At 28.2% G+C, this 25,626-nt stretch overlaps 2 protein-coding genes and 1 pseudogene across 4 annotated transcripts in view; 1 reads left to right on the forward strand and 2 right to left on the reverse strand.

Annotated features, from left to right (window-relative positions):
- Window positions 1–16,987, reverse strand: part of LOC105422411 (lachesin) — a 707,047-nt gene extending 690,060 nt beyond the window's left edge. Inside the window, exons 1-2 of one of the 3 annotated variants that reach the window (XM_089081988.1) lie at window positions 16,861–16,987; window positions 16,494–16,716 (exon numbers count right to left, since the gene is read on the reverse strand). The gene's annotated coding sequence lies outside the window, so the exon portion shown is untranslated. Of the gene's footprint in view, window positions 1–16,493 lie in introns of all 3 variants that reach the window. The other 2 variants (XM_089081989.1, XM_089081991.1) reach the window with 2 other exon arrangements.
- Window positions 850–24,559, forward strand: LOC148935232 (E3 SUMO-protein ligase ZBED1-like; the record flags this gene model as incomplete). The annotated part of the gene is given in 7 exon segments (XM_089081506.1): window positions 850–1,013; window positions 1,192–1,572; window positions 1,574–1,775; window positions 1,777–1,924; window positions 2,403–2,874; window positions 22,486–22,680; window positions 22,816–24,559. Coding segments are annotated over 5 exon segments (1,005 nt in total), but the record flags the coding sequence as incomplete, so codon positions are not given.
- LOC148935233 (uncharacterized) lies at window positions 20,806–21,870 on the reverse strand (annotated as a pseudogene).
- Window positions 24,560–25,626: the final 1,067 nt, after the last annotated feature.

Consider the following 25,626-nt stretch of genomic DNA (forward strand, 5'->3'; position numbering starts at 1 on the left):
AATTGCATTTGAATAATTCGGCCAATTAACTAATGTGATTGGTCAATTTTCTTTCCATCTCGAACAAATTTTTAGCATCGTGAACACAAGACCTTAGGATCCACTTTATCCGAAAACGCTATGAGATTCCCCCTATTTCAATTCCTACATCCGTATAGCTATTGACACTTGTCGGTATCATTAACTAGCTGCAGCCAATGAGAAGGACGAGCTTGGGGAAAAAAGTGCGATTCTTATTGGCTCTCACTACTTAACAATATCGATAACTTGGTAGCCGTGTACAGAATAGTACTCTAGAAACACAACCGCTTACTGAGCGCTCAATGAGCTTTACATCCAATTCGTATATTTTTTAAATCTAAAAGAATATATCAATCGGACACAAGAGTTCACTAAGCGCTCAGTGAGCTATTGTGCTTTTGTCCTGATAGGTTCTGATTCAGTGAGAAAAATAAAATTGAACTTAATCTCATTTCTTGTATTTCGTTGGTATATATTTTGTGGCATGTTGTGTTCTATATATGTGCATACAGAATTACAGATACATTTCTGTATTTATATAGAATTGTTACAAAAATTCTATTTACAATGGAGAAATTCATTACACAAACAAAAAATAAAAAAGGTAAGTTTTTGAATAGGTAAAGTTTTGAATTTTTTGTAGTCAGCTTACTCTGCATAACTTTTCAGAATCAAGTTCACCTCAGAGCTCTGATTCTAATTCAAATAAATCTAGAACATCGATAAGATACAAAATCAATGTGAAATTAATAATTCGCAAAGTACACTAAACAAACAAAAAAGATATTCTATTGTTTGGAAATATTTCAAGAAATCAAATGATCGAAATTTAGCCAAGTGTATTAGTGTGGAAAAGAATATAAAACAAGTGGCAATACAAATAATTTATCTGATCATCTGAAGCGATTTCACCCAATCTTTAATAAAAGTGAAAATGATGAAGTGAAAATTCAGCATCCTTTAGTAGCAGTAGTAACAGTACTTGTACTCGGGCAAGTATCAGATCAATTAGTCCTTTTTTTAAGCAGGAAATATATTATGATAATTCATCTCAAAGAGTTAGAAACAGTTAGATATGACATTACTCGAAATGATAATTACAGATTTTCAACCTTTCACAATTGTTAATGATACAGGATTTAAAAAGTTTGTTAATCTTTTGGATTCCAGATATAAACTTCCAAGCACATATACATTATGTGAAAAATATCTTAAAGAAACATATTCAGAAATATATATTAAATTAAAAACAGAACTGGAAATTAATTATGTTGGAATAACTTGTGATTCATGGACATCTATTGCTACTGAATCATATTTAACAGTTACATGCCATTATGTAGATAAACATTTTCATTTAAAATCATGTGTCTTGTCAACAAAACCATTACCAAATGGGATAAATCATACATCAGATAATATTGCTGACACTTTGAAGGATATTTTTTTTGAATGGCAAATAAATGACAAAATATCTTGTATTGTAATTGACAACGCTGCCAATATGATTAAAGCATGTGACTTATTACAGAAAAAGCACTTACCTTGTTACACATACTCTTAATTTGGTAGTGCAGGAAAATCTTAAATTAGTTAATAATGTTATAAAAAAAGCAAAAGAAATAGTAACATTTTTTAAAAGCAGTCCAGTGGCAATGGAAACATTTAAAAATGAGCAGATGAGCAAAGAGCCCCTTAAACTTATTCAAGAAGTTTCAACTCGTTGGAACAGCACATTTTATATGATTCAAAGAATTATTAAAAACTAATGATGCTCTTGGTCGTGCTTTATTAAAATTAAAAGCGGAAAGCTCCATAACTCTTTCAATTGATGACATGGTAATTTTAATTGATATCGAGAAAGTTCTAAATTATTTTGAAGAAACAACAAGAAAGATCTCAGGTATTGTATCTTTTAATAGAATATCTTAAGATTAGGATTCTCGTGTGTGTGTCCGTTAATAATGAATGTAACTGCTTCTATATACGTGAATCTCATATAATTACAAGTCTTTGTTCTTTTTTTTTTGCTTAAAAGTTATTATTTATTATTTTTGCTTACATTGCTTCTTTCATTTATTTTGTTCATACTGCTTCTTTTCTTTTTTATTCGATGATTACACAATATATATTGTGGATAATCAATTAAAACTCATTATTTAATTTTTATTAGTATAGTAAGAAACTTCAGCTTTTAATACTGTAATTTAAACAAAACCAATTCTGGTATTTTTGTAGTCTGGTATTTTAACTCATTTTCAATTCAAATCCTTTGATACTTTAAGCTAAATGAACTGTGTGTGTGTGTGTGTGTGTGTGTGTGTGTGTGTATATAAATTATGTTTAGATTTATATAACTACATTCATACATATTCTTACAGGAAATAGCTATGTGACTATTTCTTTAATAATGCCAATGACTTTCGGCATTCAAAATTTTTTAAAAAAGTCTTTAACTGAATTATCAAGAAGAAGGAAAAACTTTTTGTAATAATCTTTTAATATCTATGAATCAAAGATTAGCCCCTTATGAAGCAAGATTAGTTTCTAGATTGGGAACAATTTTGGATCCAAGGTTTAAAAAAGAAGGATTCAGAAATAGAGATAATGCATTAGCAGCTGCCACAATTCTTGAAAAAGATATGTTTTCCTTTTCTCGTAAAATTCAAGAAAGTGAGAGAACTGATTTCATGGACAACGACAAAAAATTGATTACTCCAACAACATTTTTTTTCTTTCTATGTGAAAGAAGAAAAATCTAAATCAGTAACTGCTGATATAATTATAACAAAAAGGCAGTATTTAGAAAAATAGAATGCGGCTGAAGATGCTGATCCATTATTATTTTGGAAAGTAAGTTAAAAATAAAAAAAAACAAATAAAATTAATAATAATTTAGTCCATTATATACAGGAAATGAGTTCCTTTGAATGAAATATCACGAAAATATTTTTGTGTTCACTTCTGTAGAAAGTGAGAATTTTTAGTTCAACAGGATATTTTGTGTCAGAACGACGTTCCAGATTAAAACCAAATAGCATTAATATGCTCACATTTTTTCACAAAAATTATTCAAGTTTTATTTCTAATAAATAAATTCTTTCAATTTGTCTTATATTTTTATTAATTTATATTTTATTTTGAGATAAATGTATTTTCTTCTTTAATTTTTTCACTATTGGAAACTATCGATAATTATCGATAGTTAAGGAATTATCGAAAATTATCGATGATGGCAACTATCGATAGTTCTCGACCTCTATCGTAGGGCACGTAGCAGGAAAATAAAAATACTTTTATTATGCAAGTCGAACTCAAGCTATCGATCAAGTCTACTTAGAACTTGATAGTTTAGCCGTTATTGAGATTCGATAATTTCGGATGTTCGCATCTCGTCAACTCGCGTAAAGTCACACGGTAGTGTTCTCGGTTGACTTGACACCCAAGATACTACCGTGTCTCCGGATATATATATGTACGTATCAACTAAATCGTACAATATTAACTAAATTCGTAATATCTCGGAAATGTCTCTCATTTAGATATTATTATTTATACCTAATTTGATGCATCAAAATATATTATATATAAATTTTTATATAATTTAATGTATATCTTTCTCTTTGAAAAAGAAATATAGTTTTGTATAATTCAATTTGAAGTTGTAAGCATTTTGATATAATCATTTCTAATTAGATATAAACTTTTTCTTCGAAAAAAATTTAATATAATTTTATATAATTGTACATTATTAATATTTTGATATAATTATATATATTAGGTGTACAAAAAAGTTCTGAGCTTTAGATTTCATACAACCGAAATAACAATTTAAATTTTATATATCTTCCCGCCCTTTTGCGGTTTTAAAGCGTTGACATTTGGCCTTCTAAAATGCCATACGGTTTGGCGTTTGATACACATAACCTCAAAAATCAGTAGTGTTCACGATGGCAATAACAAAAGAGCAAATTCGATTTTCCATACACTTCGTGTTTCATCTGAAGAAAAATGCTGCTGAAGCCACTGTAAAGATTTGTGCTGCATGGAGAGAACACTGTAAGTCATACTACATGTAAAAGATGGTATCAAAAATTTCGCCAAGGAGATTTCAGTCTTGAAGATGAACTGCGATGGACGCCCTCAAAAGATTGAAACGGACGAATTGCAAGTACTGTTGGATATAAACTCTGCGCAAATTGAAAAGGAGCTTACAGCTTGGCGTTACGCAGCAAACCATTTCCGTACGTTTACATACAATGGGAAAGGTTCAGAAGGAAGGCAGATGGATACCGCATGAATTGTCCGAAGACAACAAAAATCGTCGGCGTGACACTGCACTCACTTTGCTTTCAAAGTTCCGGAAAAAAGATTTTTTGTACAAAATCATTACAGGCAATGAAAAGTGGATTCTTTATGATAACCCTAAACGTAGAAAATCATGGATTGACGCTAGTCAACCTTCGACATTGACGCCAAAGCCCAATATCCACGCCAAGAAGGTTTGCTCTGTATCTGGTGGGATTGGAAAAGTGTGTTGTATTACGAGTTGTTACAGCCGGGTGAAACAATCACGGCAGACTGCTACCAACAACAATTGACCAATTGCATTAGAAAAAAAGAGGCCATTTACAAGGACGTCGTAAAGTGATCTTGCTTCATGACAATGCTCGACCACATGTTGCGAAAGCGATTCAGGACCATATCTTTGCGTTAGGCTAGGAACTTCTCCCGCACGCGGCGTATAGCCCGGACATGGCGCCTTCCGATTACTACCTATCGCTGCAGCATCATTTGGCTGATACACATTTCGTGAGATTTGAAGAGATACGAAAATGCATTAATGACTTTATCGCTTCGAAGTCGGTGAGCTTCTATCGTCAAGGAATTCGCAAGCTACCCGAAAGATGGCAAAAGGTCGTTGATGCAAACGAGGAATATTTCGCTGATTAATATTTTTTTGTTTGTTTTTGAATAAAGATTGAATTTTACAAAAAAAAGCTCAGAACTTTTTTGTACACCTAATATAATCATTTATCTAACTTAAAATATTATTTTAGAAGAAATATTTCGATACAAGTTTTATATGATCGAGATAAGATTTAAATCTTATTAAATAATAATATGTGATACCAAAAAAATGTTATACGATAAAATTTCATTTTCTTATATTGAATCTTTATAAAGGCAAAGATAGACAAATAAAATTTTAATGCAGATGTAGAATATTAATCATTGATAATTAATAAAGAGAATAAAACCGATTATTGTTATATTTTATTATTATATTATTATTATATTATTATATTATTATTATATTTGTAGTATTTTAACAAATATTGCCAAAATATTTTTAAAAACAATATCAAATTTTATATATTGAGCATTTCTATAAATAGAAATCAGTTTTTGATACAAATAATAGCGCGTATCAATAAAATTTCAGCATTGCAGGTACAGTTTAATTGTACATATAATTACTATGACAATTTTAACAAATGCCCATAATTACATCGCATGCTATATAGATGTATATAAAATAAATGAAAAATTATAACATTTTCAAGGATAAATTTAAAAAAAAATAATAGTAAACACAAGCTCTGTTTCAATAAAATATTTTATTTCAAAAGAAAATAAAACTAATTATAAAAATAAAGGTATAATTAATAGTATCTTCAAATTTGCTTTAATCTTATTTTCTAATACAGCATATTTATATTAGATATAATATAATATTCTAAATGTTTATATTGGTTGGTCAAAATGACCCTTTGTAAATTAATTTTCACTTTGTAATTTTTTTTTAAATTGTTATGATACCGAGAAAAATTAAAACACATTATACTCATAATAATATATTCGAAGAATATAATTTTTATGACATATAATAATGTTTTATATTTTATTTTACATAATAATACATATATTTTTCATGAAACAATATATAAGTGTGTTTATATATGTATCCGCATATGTATTGTACGTGTGTTGAAAAATCAATCTAGATTTTTTAAAAAATTAGACGTATAAAATAATTGAGCAGTTTTACAATTTCAATAAACATTACACAAATCTATAAAAAAGAGGTTTTTTAATTTGAAATGAAATTATTTTGTGTAAAGATTTTTAAATGCTAAGAACAAATCTAACTTTCAAATTTATATTTTACATAAGAATTTCAAGAATAATATATAAAGTTTGTAAATGATTTAAATGACACATAAAATTAAAGAGAAAACTATTTGAAAAATCATTAAATGTTTAAAAAAAAACAAAAAAGATTTAATAAAATGTATTATATTATTAAGATTTAATAAAATGTAGTATATATATATATATATATAAGAAAAAATATAGAACATTTGCCAAATTAGTAAAATTGTGGAATAAACAGATTTAATTCACAAATCGCGGATAAATTAAAAGAAATTTGTAGTCTATTTAAAACTTCCGTTATTATCAGGTAAAAAGATTTTTATAGCAGACAATAGTAAATATGAGACTTGTTCGGGTTTAGGACTGGTGACAGTCGTAATTTTTTTACTCAATTATTACGTCGAGAAGATAAAAAAAATTAGATTTTTTTCATCATCTCTTATATATTGAATAAATTATATATTTATTCCTTTAATATTAATCCTTTAATATTAATTATAATGATGATGATATTTATTTCTAGTTTTTATTGTGTTTTCATTCACCATTGCAAATATATTTTCTCTTGAAATAATAAAAACAATTATTTAAATTTCTTATCTCGTTTTCAAATCTTTATTTTAATAGATAAAACTCTACTTTTAATTCTATATTACTAGTAACACTTTAATCTGATTCCGAAAACATTAATCAGAGTCTAGATTATTACAATTTGCAAGATTAACAAAAAACGAAATTAAATTCATAGAAGAATATTCTCAGGTAGTTAATAGTAGTATATATAGTAGTAATAATAAGTAAATTTTGTAATAGTAATAATAAGTAAATTTAGTAAATTGTAAACTCTAATTTTTTTGCTTAAATTAGATTATGGAGCTCAAACATTAGATATATTACACAGTGAATCAGAGATGTATACGCACCGATAGGAATGGTGTCCTGCGCTCAGCGCGCGGCCGCTACACATACACACGAAGCGCGTATGTCCGTGTTTTCGCGGAGCGGGGAGAAAAAATAGTAGGGGCAATTCGATGTTGCATCCTTAACGCAAGACGCGCGATCGAGAGAGAAAGCATAATCGGACGTGATACCGATTTCGGTGTCCCTTCGCTGTCTCACACACTCGACAATAGTGCGAGTGAGAGACCGCGACGTATAGAGACATCACGGACACTACATTTCTGCCAGTGCGTGTACATGGCATATTTGTAACCTGTTTTGAAAACCTTACAAGAAAAAATGGAAAAGTTTAATAAAAATGGATTTACGCATTGCCAGTCATTAATCATAGCTATTCAACAAGGTTTAACTAAAAGATAATTTGTTAATTAACATAAATTTCTTTTTCAATAAAGAAATAATATTTTTTCATTGATTCTGATATTAAAGATATTATAGAATTTACTATATTAAATTTTAAATTCTGCACGTTATTCGAGAAAAAAAAATTGATCGTTGCAAGTTATTTGCATCCGAAATTTAAGTTAAATTGGATAAATAAAGAAAAAAGAAAACTTGCTAAAAATTATTTAGAAGAGTTATTAGGAATTACTTTTACTAAAAGTTGCCCAAATACTAATGATGGATTCAATAATAATTTTTTTTTATTTTAATCGGCAAACAAAGGAAACTGAATTCTTACAAGAAAAAGATACCTTGTACCTCGTTTTTTGAATTCAGATACCTCGTTTTTTGAATTCAAGCAATTGCAAGATTGATACGTTAAATAAGTATATCAGAATCAGAAAATTGTTTATTAAATATAATATGGCACTTCCAAACAATGTCTGTCGAAAGAATGTTCAGTGTCGGTTCCGTAACGCCACAAAGAGGAAATCTTCATGATCATATAATGGAATATCAAATTCTTTTGAAAATTAATAAAAATTTGTATTAAAATTTTGGATAAATAAAGATTCTAGGCTGCTATAAGAAAGATAAAAAATATATATACTTTTATTTCGGCTTCATATTACGTCACTTCTTTAATTTTTTTAAATAAAATTGTATAATTTGTAAACATAAATCAATTTCTCTTTTTTAATGATTTTAATTATCAATGTTACGCAGAATGCCTTTGAATCCAAGTTCTATATCCAATCCTCTTTTCGACATGTTGCATTATCATATCACATATTCAACGTATTCTATGTCATATTCAAAATCGTAATAAGATCCTTTAATTTTATTAACTAATAGTTTGTTCAAATAATTAGTTTTCAATCTGTTAGCAATTTGTCATCTTAAAGTGTCTATTAAAGTTAATTTTTTATGAAATCATTTTTTTTCTTTTTTCCCTTAGAAAAATTTTTTAAGTATTTTTTCTTTTAAGTTAGCTTTCTTTATTGGAGTATTCTGTAGCATATGCCGATTCTTTCTTCAATTTTTTTTTTAATTTCTTGGGAATCTATTTTGTTTTGTTCTTCTCCTGTTCTGTAACTTCCTTCATCAGTTAATTTGCCAATTCATTTCCTTCAATAACGATGTGAGATAATATCCATACATAAACAATTTTCGGTTATAATATTTTGTTATAATTCTGTTCTTCCAATTTGAAATATCTTCGTATTTCTATAATGTGACTATTATATAATCTATTATATAACCTTTTGATACGAAAGTAGTCTGAAAAGTTTTGAGCCTAACATAGAAACAAGTATTTTTTCGGTCAAATATAGTTTTATTTTTCAACATAATCTCCTTTTAAATCGATACACTTTTCCCATCGATACTCTAATTTAACCTTTCCAAATAGTAGTTGACGTCTTGCTCCGCAAAATAGACGTTTACGTATGCGATGACCTCCTCGTTCGATGAAAATCTCTGTCCTCCAAGCGAAACTTTAAGCTTAGGAAACAGGAAAAAGTCGCTGAGGGCCAGATCTGGTGAATATGATGGGTGATCAACCAATTCGAAGTGCAGTTCGTGAATTTTGACCATAACGACCGCCGAAGTGTGAGCAGGTGCGTTGTCTTGATGGAACAGCACTTTCTTCTTCTTCAAATGCGGCCGTTTTTTTACAATTTCTGCCTTCAGCTTATCAAGTAATGATGCGTAATACACTCCCGTTATTGTTTTATCTTTTTCAAGATAGTCGATACACACAATTCCGTGACTATCCCAAAAAACAGTCGCCATTACCTTTCCAGCTGATGGAACCGTCTTCACCTTTTTCGGAGCAGGTTCACCCTTTGCACTGTTTTGACTGTTCTTTTGTCTCTGGAGTGTAGTGGTGGATCCAAGTTTTATCTACAATTATGAATCGACGCAAAAAATCTAACTCGTTTCGCTTGAACCACTCCAACGGGGCCTTGGAAATGTTCATTCGAATTCGTTTTTGGTCCAAAGTGAGCAAGCGCGGCACCCAACGCGCGAATAGCTTGCGCATATCCAATTCTTCAGTCAATATATGACAAACGCGTTCTTTCGATATGCCCATAGCCTCTGCTATCTCTCTAACCTTGATTCGGTCGTCCAGTACCATTTGGTGAACATTTTCGATGTTATCAGCGGTGGTCGCAGTTTTTGGTCGTCCCGAACGCTCATCATCAGCCAAGCTGGTACGACCACGTTTAAATTCAGCTGCCCATCTTTTTACGATGGCAAATGATGGGGCAGAGTCCCCCTAAACAGCGTCCAACTCGATTTTAATTTGCGCAGGCGTATTGCCTTTCAAATGTAAGAATTTAATCACGGCATGATATTCAATTTTTTCCATTTTTCAATTTTTTCATTTTTACAAAAACATTGACATCGACTGACACAAACGACTGTCAAACAACAACTGAGCGTCCAAAATGGCTGAAATTTTCACAAAAGTCTTTCAAAGCATATACTATTGTAGTATTAGAATGGTTTTGACGAGTAACGTCATCTTCATGTTAAGGCTCAAAACTTTTCAGACTACTCTCGTACATTTAACGATTGTTTTAGACTGCTCATGAAACTGATTGTGAAAGAATCTGATAAGAATATTTCTTTTCTTATATATGATACTGATTCTGCGGTCAAGAAGAAATTTAAAAAAAAAAATGAATATTTGACTTTTACTCCAGTGGTATTTACTCTATAACATTAACTATAACACAATAGAAAAGTTATTACCATAAAGCAATAATTGGTTTACGAAAGATTTAATTTTGATTCCAAATTTATATGTTAAATTATTATAAATTATTAATTCAGTTAATATGTATAATATATTTTGCTTTATGTTCTTAAAATAATTGTGACTTATTATATATAATAATATATAATCAAATATTTAGTATAATAAATTGTTTAAATCTTTGATGAGTGTAAAAATAATTAAACAGATTTTAAGATAAAGTCTAATATAATGTAACATAAAATATAGCAACCAGAAATGATATTAGCGATAAGAATATGATTGAAGAGTTCAAATATAGAAAGCAACTCATATATCTTATATTTGTAAATAATAAAAATGCCTTATATAAATGCCTTATATAAACATTCTAAAGTCGGTATCAGACTAGAGATTAAGATTAGATTGAAACTTGACAATCCGAACAAACTTTATTAATCTTGAGATTGGTTTTCTTTTTTCTAATTGGTTAATTTCAATCTAATCTCAATCTCAATCTCTAGTCTGATACTATCTTAACTATGAACCTTTTCTAATAGATAAAATACTATTTAGTAATGTTGCACTTTTGCTTTGGTATAAATTTAAAGTTTTAAGTCTCGCTTAATGTCGTTGCAATCAGTCCTTAGAAATATATTATAAGAAATATATTAGAAATATAAGATTTTTATATTTGAAAAGCAATGCACAAAACATTACAGGAAGTTAACAGAGAAGTAATTAAAGAGTGACGACTCATTACTTTTTAAGTAACTATAACTATAACATGTTATTTTTTAAAATCAGTAACTTGTAATGGTAATTATTTTTTGAAAGGAAAACCTATAACTTTAATTGATTACTTTTACAAGGTGACTTTCCCAACTCTGGTTTGTATACATGTGTGTGTTAGAAATATTTATGCTATACGAATAAAGATATTGCAACTTGCTATACGAAAATATTGTAAAATCTAAATATATAAGTTTATAAGTAAGAAATATCCACGTCGTTATCAACATTAAATCTAATATAATTTTTTTTATCTTTGATAATATTGCATTTTTTAACATTTTCAATACACACTTTTGACAGATTTTTGACAGATGTTCTTTGAGAAGTATAGGTTAATGATAAGTTCTACACATTATAAATCATAAAATAAATGTTATGTATCATCTGACATAATATAATTTTAATCTATTTAATTAAGAAAATGCCTAAACTAATGGTTTAGTTTTGAAAATATGAACTTTTAAAAAGTATTTGAACAGATATACCCTCCAATATAGATAATTTGCTCCCAAATGTATTGATTGTCTTCATTTAAAATCAATTTTGGATGTGGACTAAATGATTTAAAAAGCTTTATTATAGATTTATAAACATATATATATATATATATATATATATATATATATATATATATAAGAAATATATATATATATATATATAAATTATATAAATTATTTATACATATATAATTATAAATAACTTTATATATATATAAATATATATATATATATATATATATATAAAGCTATTTATAATTATAATTTATATATATATATATATATATATAAAAGTATTTGAGATTTCTTATATCATTTTTTTAGACTTTTATAGGTTTCCAAGCTTTTTATACAAGTTTTAAAAGTTATTAAGTTATTGGGTTTTTTTTTAGAACTCTTTAAAAAGAAAAAAATTTTCAAAAAATTTTCAAAAATTAAAAGTTAAAAAAAAGTTTCTGAAATGATAATACTTTAAGGACGGATAAGTGTCGGTCCACAATAGGTGATTTAAGCTTTAAGAAGTAAGAAATTGACCAATTATAATCGAATATGAAAAGAATATTCGACTATGATTAGTCAATTTCTTACGGCTTAAAGATTAAATACTTATTGTGGACCGACACTAAAGGACGTTAAAATAAAAGAAATAAATTCAGAATCAAAATCTACATTTTTATATACACGCGCGCGCGCGCGGTGTGTGTGTGTGTGTGTGTGTGTGTGTGTGTGTGTGTGTGTGTGTGTGTGTGTGTGTGTGTGCGCGCGCGCGCGCGCGTATATGTAAGCTCTAGATGTATTAAAATCATTTTTAAGTTGTTTGAAACTGCATTATTCGCATAAAATCATTCATTTTTTTTCAATTACCTTTTTTTTTTTTAATTCTATTATTATTATCCTACTCTATATTACACAATAAACTCAATTTCTATTTCTCATATTACTGAAGACAAGTATAAAAGAATTCAACACCATTAAATACTAAGAATGAGATATGCAAGAAATCTAATAAAATAAAACCAATTATGTATGTGAGAAACTAACTATATATATGAAAATATCTTACGAGAATGAAATAATCCACATATAGTTGAACCGCATGGGATGAATACACGTGTGGTAAAAAAAGCTACAGAAAATAAAAAGAAAGCATCAATTTTATCTTGATTATCTTTGGTGGAATCATAGTAATTATTAACACGTTCAAATATAGAATACTGCATAAGGATCCAATTCAAATCTAATCGGGACAATTATTAAAGATACAAGGAAAACATGATGACATGACCTGGTAATATAGAAAAACTTATGCAATCCTAGAGAGAACGTATGTATGTAATATTTATAAAAGTAATTCGACAATGGAGTGTGCAATACCGCATAGCCGTGCGACAGTTATATTTTCAGGACAAAATTTGACGAACACGCGTTACATAAAGAACTTTCCAAAAGAGGAAATAAGCTAATTATAAAAAAATAAATCGTTTATTTTTTCTATAAAAATGCTAAATTAAAATGTTGTTTAAAATAACAATTTAATTAGCCGTCACATCACACAAATGGATAAATGATTAAGTATATTACCGTGGTTTCTCTCGTTTACGATATAAATGGCAATCCCGCATGAAATTCGTTTATAATACATGCGAACATTCAGCATTCCAATTACACATAAAATATTCTCTTTACAGACAGGAGTTGTAATGTCATATGCAAAGAGCAATTTCATTACGAATAAATAACATTTCAACAGATTTAATTATAATCAAATTTTGATATTTTGAGATTATTTCGCAATCTTAAAAAATATTTTCTGTAAAGATATTTATATCAAAATTTGAAAATGAAACCTTATATAATAATATAGAAATTTAAAAAGATTACTTGCATTTTAACAATGTGTAATACAAAAAGTTATATAAAATGTTAAACTCAATTAAAACATGATAAATATAATGTTTATAGAAGAAAATAAGTATTCTAGATCCAAGTTATATTTAATTACAATGAATAAACGAAAAAGTATTTGTAAAGAACTATTTATTTATAAAGAATTATTTTAAAAAATTATTCTAAAAATTGTTAAATCATTCGACAAATGTTTCCCATAAATCTTTGTAAAAAACACGAAAAAGGCGGAAAACGTCTTTTGGAGTTAGCAGGTTTGACGTGAATTAATGCGATCTAGTCCATTTTGATCTATGACAAAATCTTATTAGTCTATTTCAGCAAGCAACTGAAATTCGTGTTTCCAGTAGTGTTATGAAAATAAATGTGGATAATTAAATGTTCACGTGAACAATATAACAAGCAGATATCGGAAAAATGAATATATTTTCTTTCGGAATATTTTCTGTGACTCTCAAGTACATTCTGAATTAATGATAGCAGGCTAAATCAAATTCGTGACGCGATTCAATTAATACATGTCTGAACAATTAGCTGATACTCAACAAGAACGAATGAATGTTACACAATTCATATCGCGATACGAAAATATGATATTAATAATTATATAAAGTGCTTGTACGTATCTATGATTTGCTTATTGATTCTCTCTTTGAAAAGAAGGTGTGTGTGTGTGTGTGTGTGTGTGTGTGCGCTCGCTCGAGCGCACACACACACACTCTCTCTCTCTCTCTCTTTTCAAAGAGAATTTCAAATAATAAGTTTAAAAATTTATAATTTGAAACCATGCAATATATATAAATGTAATAAATATAATTGTTATATGCAATGAACAAGCAAATCATAGATACATACGATACAAGCAATCATCACGCGCGCTCGCAAAATATTCTTAAAATAATTATTGTAAATTTATAAATTTTATATAACATATCATATAAAATAATCTATGTTTTATTTTTTAATATAAATACTATCAATGCTACCATCAATACTAAAAAATTTTGATAACAATTTTTAAAGACATAAGATATTAAATTTAATTATACTTTTTATATAAAATATATATTTTTGCAATAAAAAATATCTGTAGGCTAGTATAAATATTAAAATCTATTTTTTTATTTTTTCTATTTTAATTTAATTTTATTTTTTCTATTTTATTTTTATTTTAATATACTGCAGGAAGTTAAAATAAAATATCGCTAAAAGAAATCATATCCCATTTATATTTACCTATATAAATCTAGTCTTTCTCGAGATTCAATTAATACACCTTAGCAATGGTTTAGTATCTGTTAGAATCATAATATGTTGTAATGACGAACGTCCATGTCAGAGAACTTTACAAAGTATGCCCAATAAAAGTTTCAGAATTGTCGAATAGAACATCGAAATTCTCTCATTAAAGGAATGTAACACAATTATTGCCATAAACAATGTTGAAGTCTCAACAAATTTTTATAAATTATATATTTTTATAAATATTCAAGCACTTTCTGTTCGAATTGTAATATATAGAGTATCTTGTGCTCTATATATTATTTTAATAGTTCATTTTATAACGATTTTTTTTTTCTTGTGTTTTGAATAGATAAGTAAAAACTAGTAAAATAAAAATTAAAATAAAAAGACAGTGATGACGCAATTAACAATTATTTAATTTTACAATAACATTTAAACATTCAAAAAATATTTTGAACACATTTTTATGCTATTATTTCATATTTAATTGCTATTGCAATTATTGATTTTATAAGAGAGTTTATTATAATATAATATTATATATAAAAGAAATAAAAATTTCATAAAATGTTTAAATTAAAAATGACATATTTAAAAATATTTTATATTAATATTTAAAATAAATGAAATGTTTTCATGTTTATATTAATAGTGTTTTATTAATTTTAATGTAATGTTTTGTAAAAAAGAGATTTATAACATTAAATAACTTTGAATAACTTTTCACTCGAATTTTCAAGAACAATTTTTTACTTAAATTCTTTTATTTCCAATTCTAGTTCACGTTATTTATTTATTTTAATTATTATTTATTCATAAAAGAATATAATATTAAGAATTCTTTAAGAATATTACTATTTAGTTTTTATTTTAAAATAATCTTTTAATGCCATCAAAGTATTTCTTTCGATATTGATAGAAATCATGAAATTATATTCCAAAAATTAAATTTATATGAATATGAATAATGCTTTTAGACAAAAGTTTTTTTTACGAAAAGCGACGTCATGATGACCTCGCACAATAGCATTCAATATAACACGACATAAAGATAAAATAACGCAGAAATTGAAATTAAACAACGAGTATTTTATGTTTCTCCTGAGATTGATTTAACAGATAATAATTATTGTTTGGTCGAATGTAATTCAGGTTTGAACAAAAATTGATCTTTGAACAATTGATTGGCATTCGTGCTAATATCAATCTACGTTTTCTGTTTACTTTGATTCTCTATTTCATTTATTCAGTCCTAGAATTCTCGGACATGTCTGCTAGTATCGTAGAATAATTTACGCGCGATACGTGCGAAGGGATTATTTTAATTAATCGCCGAAGGCGGGCGCGTCCGCGCTCGCACCGCGAATGACAATCATAAGGACTTGATAAAAAAAAAGGGGGAAAAAAACCAATCCCAGATTCGTGAGTTAAACGGATTCGGCCGATCGGTCGATCCACGGGCGGGTTCAATTAGTAAGAATATTGAGAATGCAATTGCATCATGAAAATTTCACCGCGAGAAATCTCAGAATGCCATCCATCAAGCGAACGCCGAAAATAACTTTGGGAAGGGGATGAAGGAAGATTGGAGGAAACTACCCCGTGTTACACATACGATCTAGCCGTCGTCTACGATCCACGATGCAGATCCGATCAATATGAAACCGCAACGCGCCCATTGGATTCTGACGGATCCTCCTTGTTCTCTTCCTCGTTTTCCTCTTTCTCCTCCTCTTTCTCCTTTTCTTAAGAATTCGCGGTTTCGCACGCGAGATGAGACTTACATATTGTGACATGATGTCGCTGGATCGGATCACTAGATCGCGGTTTCGCTTGTTGCAGTGAGCATTGCACGGTGTTGACATCATGGCGATTAATCCCTTTTGTGTACGAATTATGTAATTCCAGTTACGAGTCTATATTTTTCAGAAAGTAGAATGCTGCGTTGTTTATCTCCAACATCTGTATCACTTTTTCGTACTGTTTTATCACTTCTTCGCTAATCTCCTATCCCAACATTTTGATATTTGAAAAAATTTTCACTTTATCAATTAAATTAAAATAATAATCACTTGAAACAAAAAAGATAAAGAAAGAAAAAGAAACTATTCCGTTCAGTAGTTCGAGATATAAAGATAACGCGCGACGTACGTAATTACCAAACGAGAGCATAAACTCGACGTCGAGCTCGTCGGGAATTGCACTAGCCGGTTCAGCCCTTTACTTCGTGGCAGAGGGGTGGCAGTATGAGAGAACGTCGCGGGGAAGGGATAAACGGAATGGGAGGGAAAGGAAAGCAAGAGACAGGGCGGTGGGGACGATTGAATCCTAGCGTAGGAGGATAGAGGAAAGCATTCGAGGGGAAATGGGAAGGGATATAGAAGGATAAGGATGAGGATATATACCTAGCAGCATCCATAGTAGTAAAAACCACTGTGGTACATTTCGCGGAGCTCCCACGAGGGACAACGAGTAGTGGCGGCGGAGACTGTAACGAAGGATAGGGAGGACACATGACGAGGGGAAAGCGAAAAGAGAAAAAAAGAGAGGACAAACGAGATGGTGTCGGTGGTCTCTAGAAAATTAAAACAAAAAGCATAGGAAAGCACGTCGTGTCGCTGGAAACTGTTTCACATACACTATGACGCGCTCTCTTCCGTCTTCATTTTTCGTCACTCCGCGCTATATCTGTTTTTCTTCCGCTTCTTCTTTTCCGCATTAATCTTTTCTTTTTCCGTAGAACGGAGGTATTTTTATTTCCCTTTCGTCTATTACGAGTGATACATTATTCGTCGATATGCTTATCATCAAAAATGCGCGCAAAAAGATATTGGTACAGATTTTTTTCCTCTTCACATTGAGCTTTCTTAAGTTTGATTTGAATGTTTTTTTCTCGCGACGTCACTATTGTAAAAAAGTCGAAAATTAAGATTGAGAATATTGAGAATTAATCGATCGATATTGTTAGTTAATATTGTATTTGGTTTATCTCGTTTCTTTTTGGATATGGTATCCTTTACTATTCGTCTCTCTTATATTACATTTGTGTTACACTTGATAAATCATTGTATTTTTTATATAAAACTAGACATTACGCGCGTTGCGCGCGCGCTATTTATTTTTTTCAAAAGCAAAAATTAATATAATACTATTATACTACTGTTACACTATGATATTTTTAACTTCTCAACACAATTGTCATAACGATCCTCTGTGAGATCAATACAATGACAGGTATTCACGAAGTTAGCGCAGCAAGAAAACCAATCAGCATCGCGGAAAAGCGTTAACAATAAACTTTGAAAAAATTTCGAGAGATGCGAGTATCGATGCTTTTTTTTAGAAAGGACTAGCACAATACATGCGCGCGCTTTGCGCGCGCCATTCGTAATCAAGAATAAAATAAGCACGTAATAAACTTCAAAGACCACATCATTTTCAATATTTCTAATACTTTCAATATTTTTTAAATTAATTAAATATAATATAATAAAAGAATATAAATGTAGCAACATAATATATTTAAGCGTAAATGTATCAGATATTTACATTTTAAAAAGTATAAATATATATGTAGACACACACACACACACACACACACACACACACACACACACACACACACACACACACAAGATAAAAATAAAAAAAATAAAAGATAACAGTTAAAAGTTAAAAGAAAGAAAAAAGAGTAAAAGAAAGAAAATAAAAAGATGTAGATGTATATAGTATTACAAAACATTATTTTTAGTACTAATAATTTGTCTTAATTCGTAGATTGTGAATAAAATGATATCAACTGAATGAAGGGTACACAGTTTAGATACGAATATTCATGCATCCAATACACACATACATACGCTTAAGACCAAGTATATATATATTATATAAATAAGATATATATTTAAAAAATAAAATGAATTTATAGTTTATGAATTGTCTAAGGAATTGTCTAATGAATTGTCTAATGCTATTGTAAGGTACTTTAAAAGATGTGTCAATTATTATCATATTTTTTATTTAATAAATGCTGGAATGAGGAATTCGTTAATTATCCGAAATATCCGTAAATTCAATTGATCAATCGCTTTTAATCGTTGAGATGATGATAAAACCAATAACTTACAGTATTTCTATACACTTAATTGAGTTATATTTTCTAATTACAATTATTTTTCATTAAAATGTTGTGTAAAAATGTGTTTATTATCAAATGAACGCAATAATTGTTTATCAATTAATAGAACATATTCGATTATATTCTAGCTAATTACACACACACACACACACACACACACACACACACACACACACACACACACACACACACACACACACACACGAAAAAGATAAAGATAAAAAATAAAAGATAAAAGTTAAAAGAAAAAAAAAGAAAATAAAAAGATATAGATGTATACAGTATTACAAAACATTATTTTTAGTACTAATAATTTTCTTAATTCATAGATTGTAAATAAAATGAAATAAACTGAATAAATAGTATGTACACACTTTAAAACACAAATATTTACGCATCCAATATACAGACATACGCTTAAAATCAAGTACTATATATATATATATTATAAATAAAAAATTATATTTAAAAATAAAACATTTATGACGTTTGTTTAAGGAATTTTCTAATGAATTATCTAATACTGTTATAAAGTACTTTAAAAGATGTGATTAATTATTGTCATATTTTTTACTTAAATGTTGGAATGAGGAATTCGAGAGATTGTAATAAAAATAGTAAACACACACGCGCGCACACACACACACACACACACACACACACACACACACACACACACACACAAAACTCTCTTGAAACTAATAATAAGAAAATATATAAAATAGTTATGATTTGAATGTTTATAATATTTTCAATATTCATGTTTATCCAAAAACAAAATAAATGCGTGTATACATAATTATGTGTGTATACATAATTACCAACATTTCGAATTTTGTTACCATATACTTCAATCTTATTAAAAAAGTATATTATTTGCACTTCATTCATGCATATTTTAAGTATTTCATTTGCTAATGTTTATTTCGAATTGTTTCATTTTTATTCTATTTTTTTAGTCTATTGACTTTAAGTCACATATATACATGTATTACTTAATTTGTGCTTTGTTACATTCTATTTTATTACATATAATAAAAGTAAATAAAAATATAATACATTATAATACATCTCAATTTTTTTTTAAGTACAAACTCCCTGTTCTCTTATCATTCAAGTACTTCTTTATAAACATAATTTTTTTACTTGATTAAGTAGATTATCATTTCCTAAATAAACTTTTAACAAATCCCAAGAACATACTCGTGATAATGCAACATACAATTGTCCATGTCTAAAAATATCTTTACGAAGATCCACTGCAATTTTTTCGAAAGTTCGTGATTTATTAATAATTAATAAATGCTAATTTAATTGGAAACTGTCTTTTTTGTAAAGTAAATGGGTATATATTTTTACAATACAAAGTTATACGATTAAAAAAAAAAACAATTTCTTCAATTTTGTTGCTTGTCAAAATTTCACATCGTAATAAATTATTATTCAAATCTAAAATTAATAAATAGACAATAGACGGCTTCCATCGGCAGACTGGATCTTCATATCAAATAATTTTTATTTTTCTGAATTTCAAGACAATATTTATCGCGAATTACGTGTCGTTAATTCAATGATCTTGCAACGTAGCCCACTCAAAGCTAAATCTAAATTCACCTCTTCCCTAAAATTAACAATCTGGTACCATTACATGAACCTTCACTGATATTAAGATTTCTAATAAATATAACGACAGTATATCTTCTCAAATGTAATTCATGTGATGGAAGGCACGTTGGGTTTAAAGAATGAGATATTCTGTCATAATTATTTCATGTATTTCCTCGTCTTAGTCTTTTCAAGAGTATCTACACTTATATAAATTCTTTTTGTTGTTTTGTCCAACAAATTTACTAATTTTTCGTTTATTTCGTCAACATTGATATTTCTTGCAGATAATATAACGTAATTAGCAATAGCTTTATATCTTTATGTGTTATAATGTTCCCATATATTTCCTTTATTATATCTAAATTAACACTTACAATACATCTTTTTGGACTTTAAAAATTATTTGATTAGTCATTTAAAGTACCGTTACCTAAATTTAGTAAAAATTGTGCAAATTCTCTTTCTTCTGGTAAAGCTTTTATATTTTCCGTTAATGAAAATATTTTAAATTGTTTCCATAAAGTATTAAATTTTATAGATAAATTTATAATTTCACAACGCGTAGCTCCCTCTTTAATAGATAATAATTGTCTAAAATCCACCAAGATTTTTCCACCAAAATATAAATCATGTTATGCGCATTATATATATGTTATGCGCATTATATATATGCGCATTATATATATGTGCATTATATCGCGTAATGTTTTATCCATTATTTCTAATACGTAACGTGGTGCCACAGGAGCTTCATCCATAATGAAAACATCTACGAATTTTAATTTATCAGCTTCTTTAGATTGAATTTTACAGTTTGATGTAGAATTGTTAAAAACAGGTTCAAAAACTTTATGTACAGTTCTTTTATTTGGAAGTAATGTGACAGCAATGCCAGTAAATGCTATACTTACTACTTTTTCTCTACTTTTAAATAAATAATACAGAGTTGTATAAGTAAAAGTTTTACCAAAATCACCTGGACCATCAATATAAAAACAAGTACTATAATCATTACTGCTGCTGTTAAGATAGTATCAACAATTTCTTTTTGTTTTACATTTAGTCGTTCATATTGTCGCATACCTATTGACATATCTTTTTGAATTTATTCTTCATTATCTGTTTCTCATTCCTGTTATTTATTTCAGGAAAATTAGCAATATTTGATCCTTCTATTTGAAGTATTATAAATAGACAATAAAATTATAAATTTTCTTTATTCCTATAGGTCCATATCATCTTATATAATCTTCCGACGTATCTCTTGTAAATCCCATCCCATCTCATTTTTTCAACTTTTTCGGATAAACTGGTTGACAATGAATTAAAATTCGTACAAACAAATTACGAAGTCGTCTTGGCATCATTCAAACTTTTGCTTCATTCATTGCACGATACGTGCCATTCTTCATCATTTTCTAAATCCTAATGCTAAACATGCGGCAATAAAAGTTGGACTTACTTCATTAACAGTTTTTAATTCTTGAAAATTTCTAGCTCTTTTAACACCTAATAAAAGTATACGTAAATGAAATAATTCTATTTGAGACGGACTGACGGAATACATACGACCAATACAATTAAAATATCTTTGACGTTTTTCCCAATGATTAATAGTTTTATCATTAATTTTAATAACTTTTTTAAATACATAATGAGATGGAATATCACTATATATATATATATATATATATATATATATATTTTCTCACTTCTTCATCTCGAGTATTTAACTCAAAATAATCTAACAACATTGTTACTTGTTCTACATCTTATTACATCATTATTAATATTATCAATTATTGTACTATGTTCATTTGACAAATGAACAAATAAACGAAATATAGCATGACTCTTTTCTTGTAAAGGTTTGCTTAAGATGTACCAATATGCTTCTACGAGTTCAACATAATGCGCTTCAATAAAATCTTGAATTTCGTCATGAATTATTGTTTTAAGGATATTTTCTCCAATGATTATAGATGCAGCATCGTGACCTTTATAAATATATTTGTACAAATATTTTACAGATTTTTTTACTTGAAACTATTTCATATGTTAATAAGAGCTCAAATAAGAAGAGAGGGTGTGCGTCACGATGGGGCTGGACCACGAACCAGTCGTGAAAACTCGTAATTATTTTGCGAAAAAATACCATCTCAGCCAGAAATCGAACCTGGATCTCCTGCTTATCGGGCAGGAATCTTATCCCTTCGACTATCGAGGTATGTGATGATATTTATCGCAAATAACGTGTTTAGAATAACACGTCAACAATACAATGATACACATATATATATATATATTACAATATACATGTATACATGTATTCTCTCGAATCCCCACGACCGGGGATTCAGAGAGATTCATATTTCAGAGAGATGATGGTCCTATTCTCTCGATGGATGCAGGTCGGACCGCAGCGGCGACACCCTCCAACACCATTGGCAAATATACAAATAATTCTCCTGGAGCACGATAGGAGAGATTGCATCAAGCATGGCTGTTAGTTAAATAAGTTAAATAAGAGCAAAAGCATTGGATTAAATAGAACAACATATTGATTATCAATGATGTATCGTCCAGGTCTTTTATATAGTAATCTGTTATTTCTTCGATGATATTACGGATAACAATCTTTATTCATAGTCATCTCAGGATGAAATGGTTTGGAAAATGAAATAATAAATTTCGAACATTTATTATTTATCAGATACATAATCCATGAATATGTTTCATATTGTGTAAAGTTTCATTAGGATCTGGAATTTCTACTAAAATAAATTTATCAACTGTTTCAGGATTTGATATCTTACAATTTTGTTTTAATGTAATCAACATATGTATGTGTGGTAATCCACGTTTTTAAAATTCTATTACGTAAATGTACGCGAGGACTTCACCAAAAAATTTTTGTCTAACAATCGTCTATCAATCGACGTCATTAAATAATCCTTTTTTATGTTAAATACACGAGCACGAATATCTGGTCTGTCTGCAGATTGTTGATTCGGAAATAAATTTTCTTTAATTTCACGCCAATTTGAATTATAAGTCACAGTAATGAAGATATCTGGTTTTTCATATTTTCACCTATAGCCATTGCATCTTGATAATGTTGAGCATATTACGCGACGAATCAATTCCAGTGAACAAAGTATCTAAAATCGATGCGTAAAATAATTTCAAGATATTTTTCAAAGTTCTTTATAAAATATCTTAAAGATGTTTTTTAAAGAATTTTTAAAGATATCTTAAAGTCTTGTCTTATGCGTCGATTTTAGACATTCTGCTCATTGGCAACAAATGTCGATGGAAGAATAATCATTTTTCCAATGTGAGCATCACTATTATTTGCAGCATTTGCCAAATAATTCATTAATCCTTGATAAATTTCAGCTCGTAATTGTTTTTGATTTTGTTTACAATAATTAATTCGATCTTTTTCAATTTTAACATAATTATCTACCATTGCTGAAATAATAATAATTCCTTTCCCATGATAAAAATATTAAAATTATCAGGTACAACTTCAATATTTTATATATGCAACTCTACTTATTTGTTTATTACTATCTGTGTTGTAAATTATTATGCCAACCTTGATTACCGTATGGGTACTTCAATACCAATGGATAAATCCATGGTTCTACATTTCGATCCATTGTATTGACCTGTTGTAATGTTTTATTTATTTTTATTATAAATTGTCATATAAGTTTCCGGAATTTCATCATCCACCATAATGGAAAAAATAGTTGCTATTTCATTCACTCTTTGTATGTTATATCGATCGCTATCAATCCCCCTTTCCTTTTTAAAAAAAGGCATGACATTGATACTCGCATCTCGCAAAATTATTGTTGCCGCTTTTCCGCGATGCCGATTGGTTCTCTCGTTCCGCTAACTTCGTGAATAGCTGTCATTAATCTCACAGAGGATTGTTTTGAAATTGTATATTAAGAAGTTAAAAATATTATAGTGTAACAGTAGTATAATAGTATTATATTAATTTTTGTTCTTGTGTTGAAAAAAATAAATAGCGCGCGCGCAGCGCGCGTTTGTAATGTCTAGTTAAAAAAACCTAACTGTAATTTACGTATATTGTGATTTTCAGTTAATTACTGTTGCATTTGAATTTCTTCATTTATTTATATAATATACATTATTTAAAAGATTTTTTTGTTATATTTTATTCTGTACATTAAAAAAATATATTACATAATAAACTTTAATTTAATTTATTATTATTTATTTTTATATTGTGTTACAGGATAAAAAAACTTTAAATAAATATAATTGAATTTTATATTATTATGAAAAAAACACAAATATATAGCGGAAAAAAGATTATTTAATGTAAATATACAGCTACATTAAAGATGTGTTGGAAAAGATGTGTTGAATTTAACATAAATCACATATCCCAAACGGTCCACTCAAAATTTTGAGTTAATTTAGCACAAAATTTGGATGTTAAATAGTAACACCGACACTATGTTAATATTTCAACAAAAAAGAAATGTGATCTTTGATCTTAATTTGAAGTCAATTGTGTGTTATAATTAACACAATTTTTATGATAAAATTAACACAAGAAGTGTTCTTAACATAAGAAGTGTCCTTTTTACAGTTTATAAATGTAACTGCTCAAACTTTTAATTAATATAATATGTAAAAGTTGCTATTTTAAAAGTTACTATTTATTTGTTTAAAGTTTTATTTCTTCACTATTTTTACAAAATTATGGTAGGAAAAAATTTTGAAATGGCACTTATATCAAAAAACTCTATAAAAAGTCAATCTTCATTCTGCAATGTAAATTTTTTATTGATTTATATTAAATATGTTTATCATGACATGATTTCAGAAATTTTTGTAAATATACATTACGAATACAAGCAAGATATTATTGATACACAGATATTATTAACACAATGATATTATTTTGAATTAACAATAAACATAGTTAATTACCTAGTAAAAAAGAATATTAGATAAAAGTAAAATACAATAAAATATATTATTTTATAAGAATCCTTTAAAGAATCTTTTTAACAGAATCTTTTTAAAGAATCTTTTTTTAAGATCCTAAGCAAAGACAGAAAGAGAGAGAGAGAGAGAGAGAGGGGGGGGGGGAGAAATGTATTTGTGCAGATAAGTCACGTATT

Source organism: Pogonomyrmex barbatus, unplaced genomic scaffold (assembly GCF_055798465.1).
Source record: "Pogonomyrmex barbatus isolate J1 unplaced genomic scaffold, ASM5579846v1 scaffold5, whole genome shotgun sequence".
NCBI classification, from domain to species: Eukaryota; Metazoa; Arthropoda; class Insecta; order Hymenoptera; family Formicidae; genus Pogonomyrmex; species Pogonomyrmex barbatus.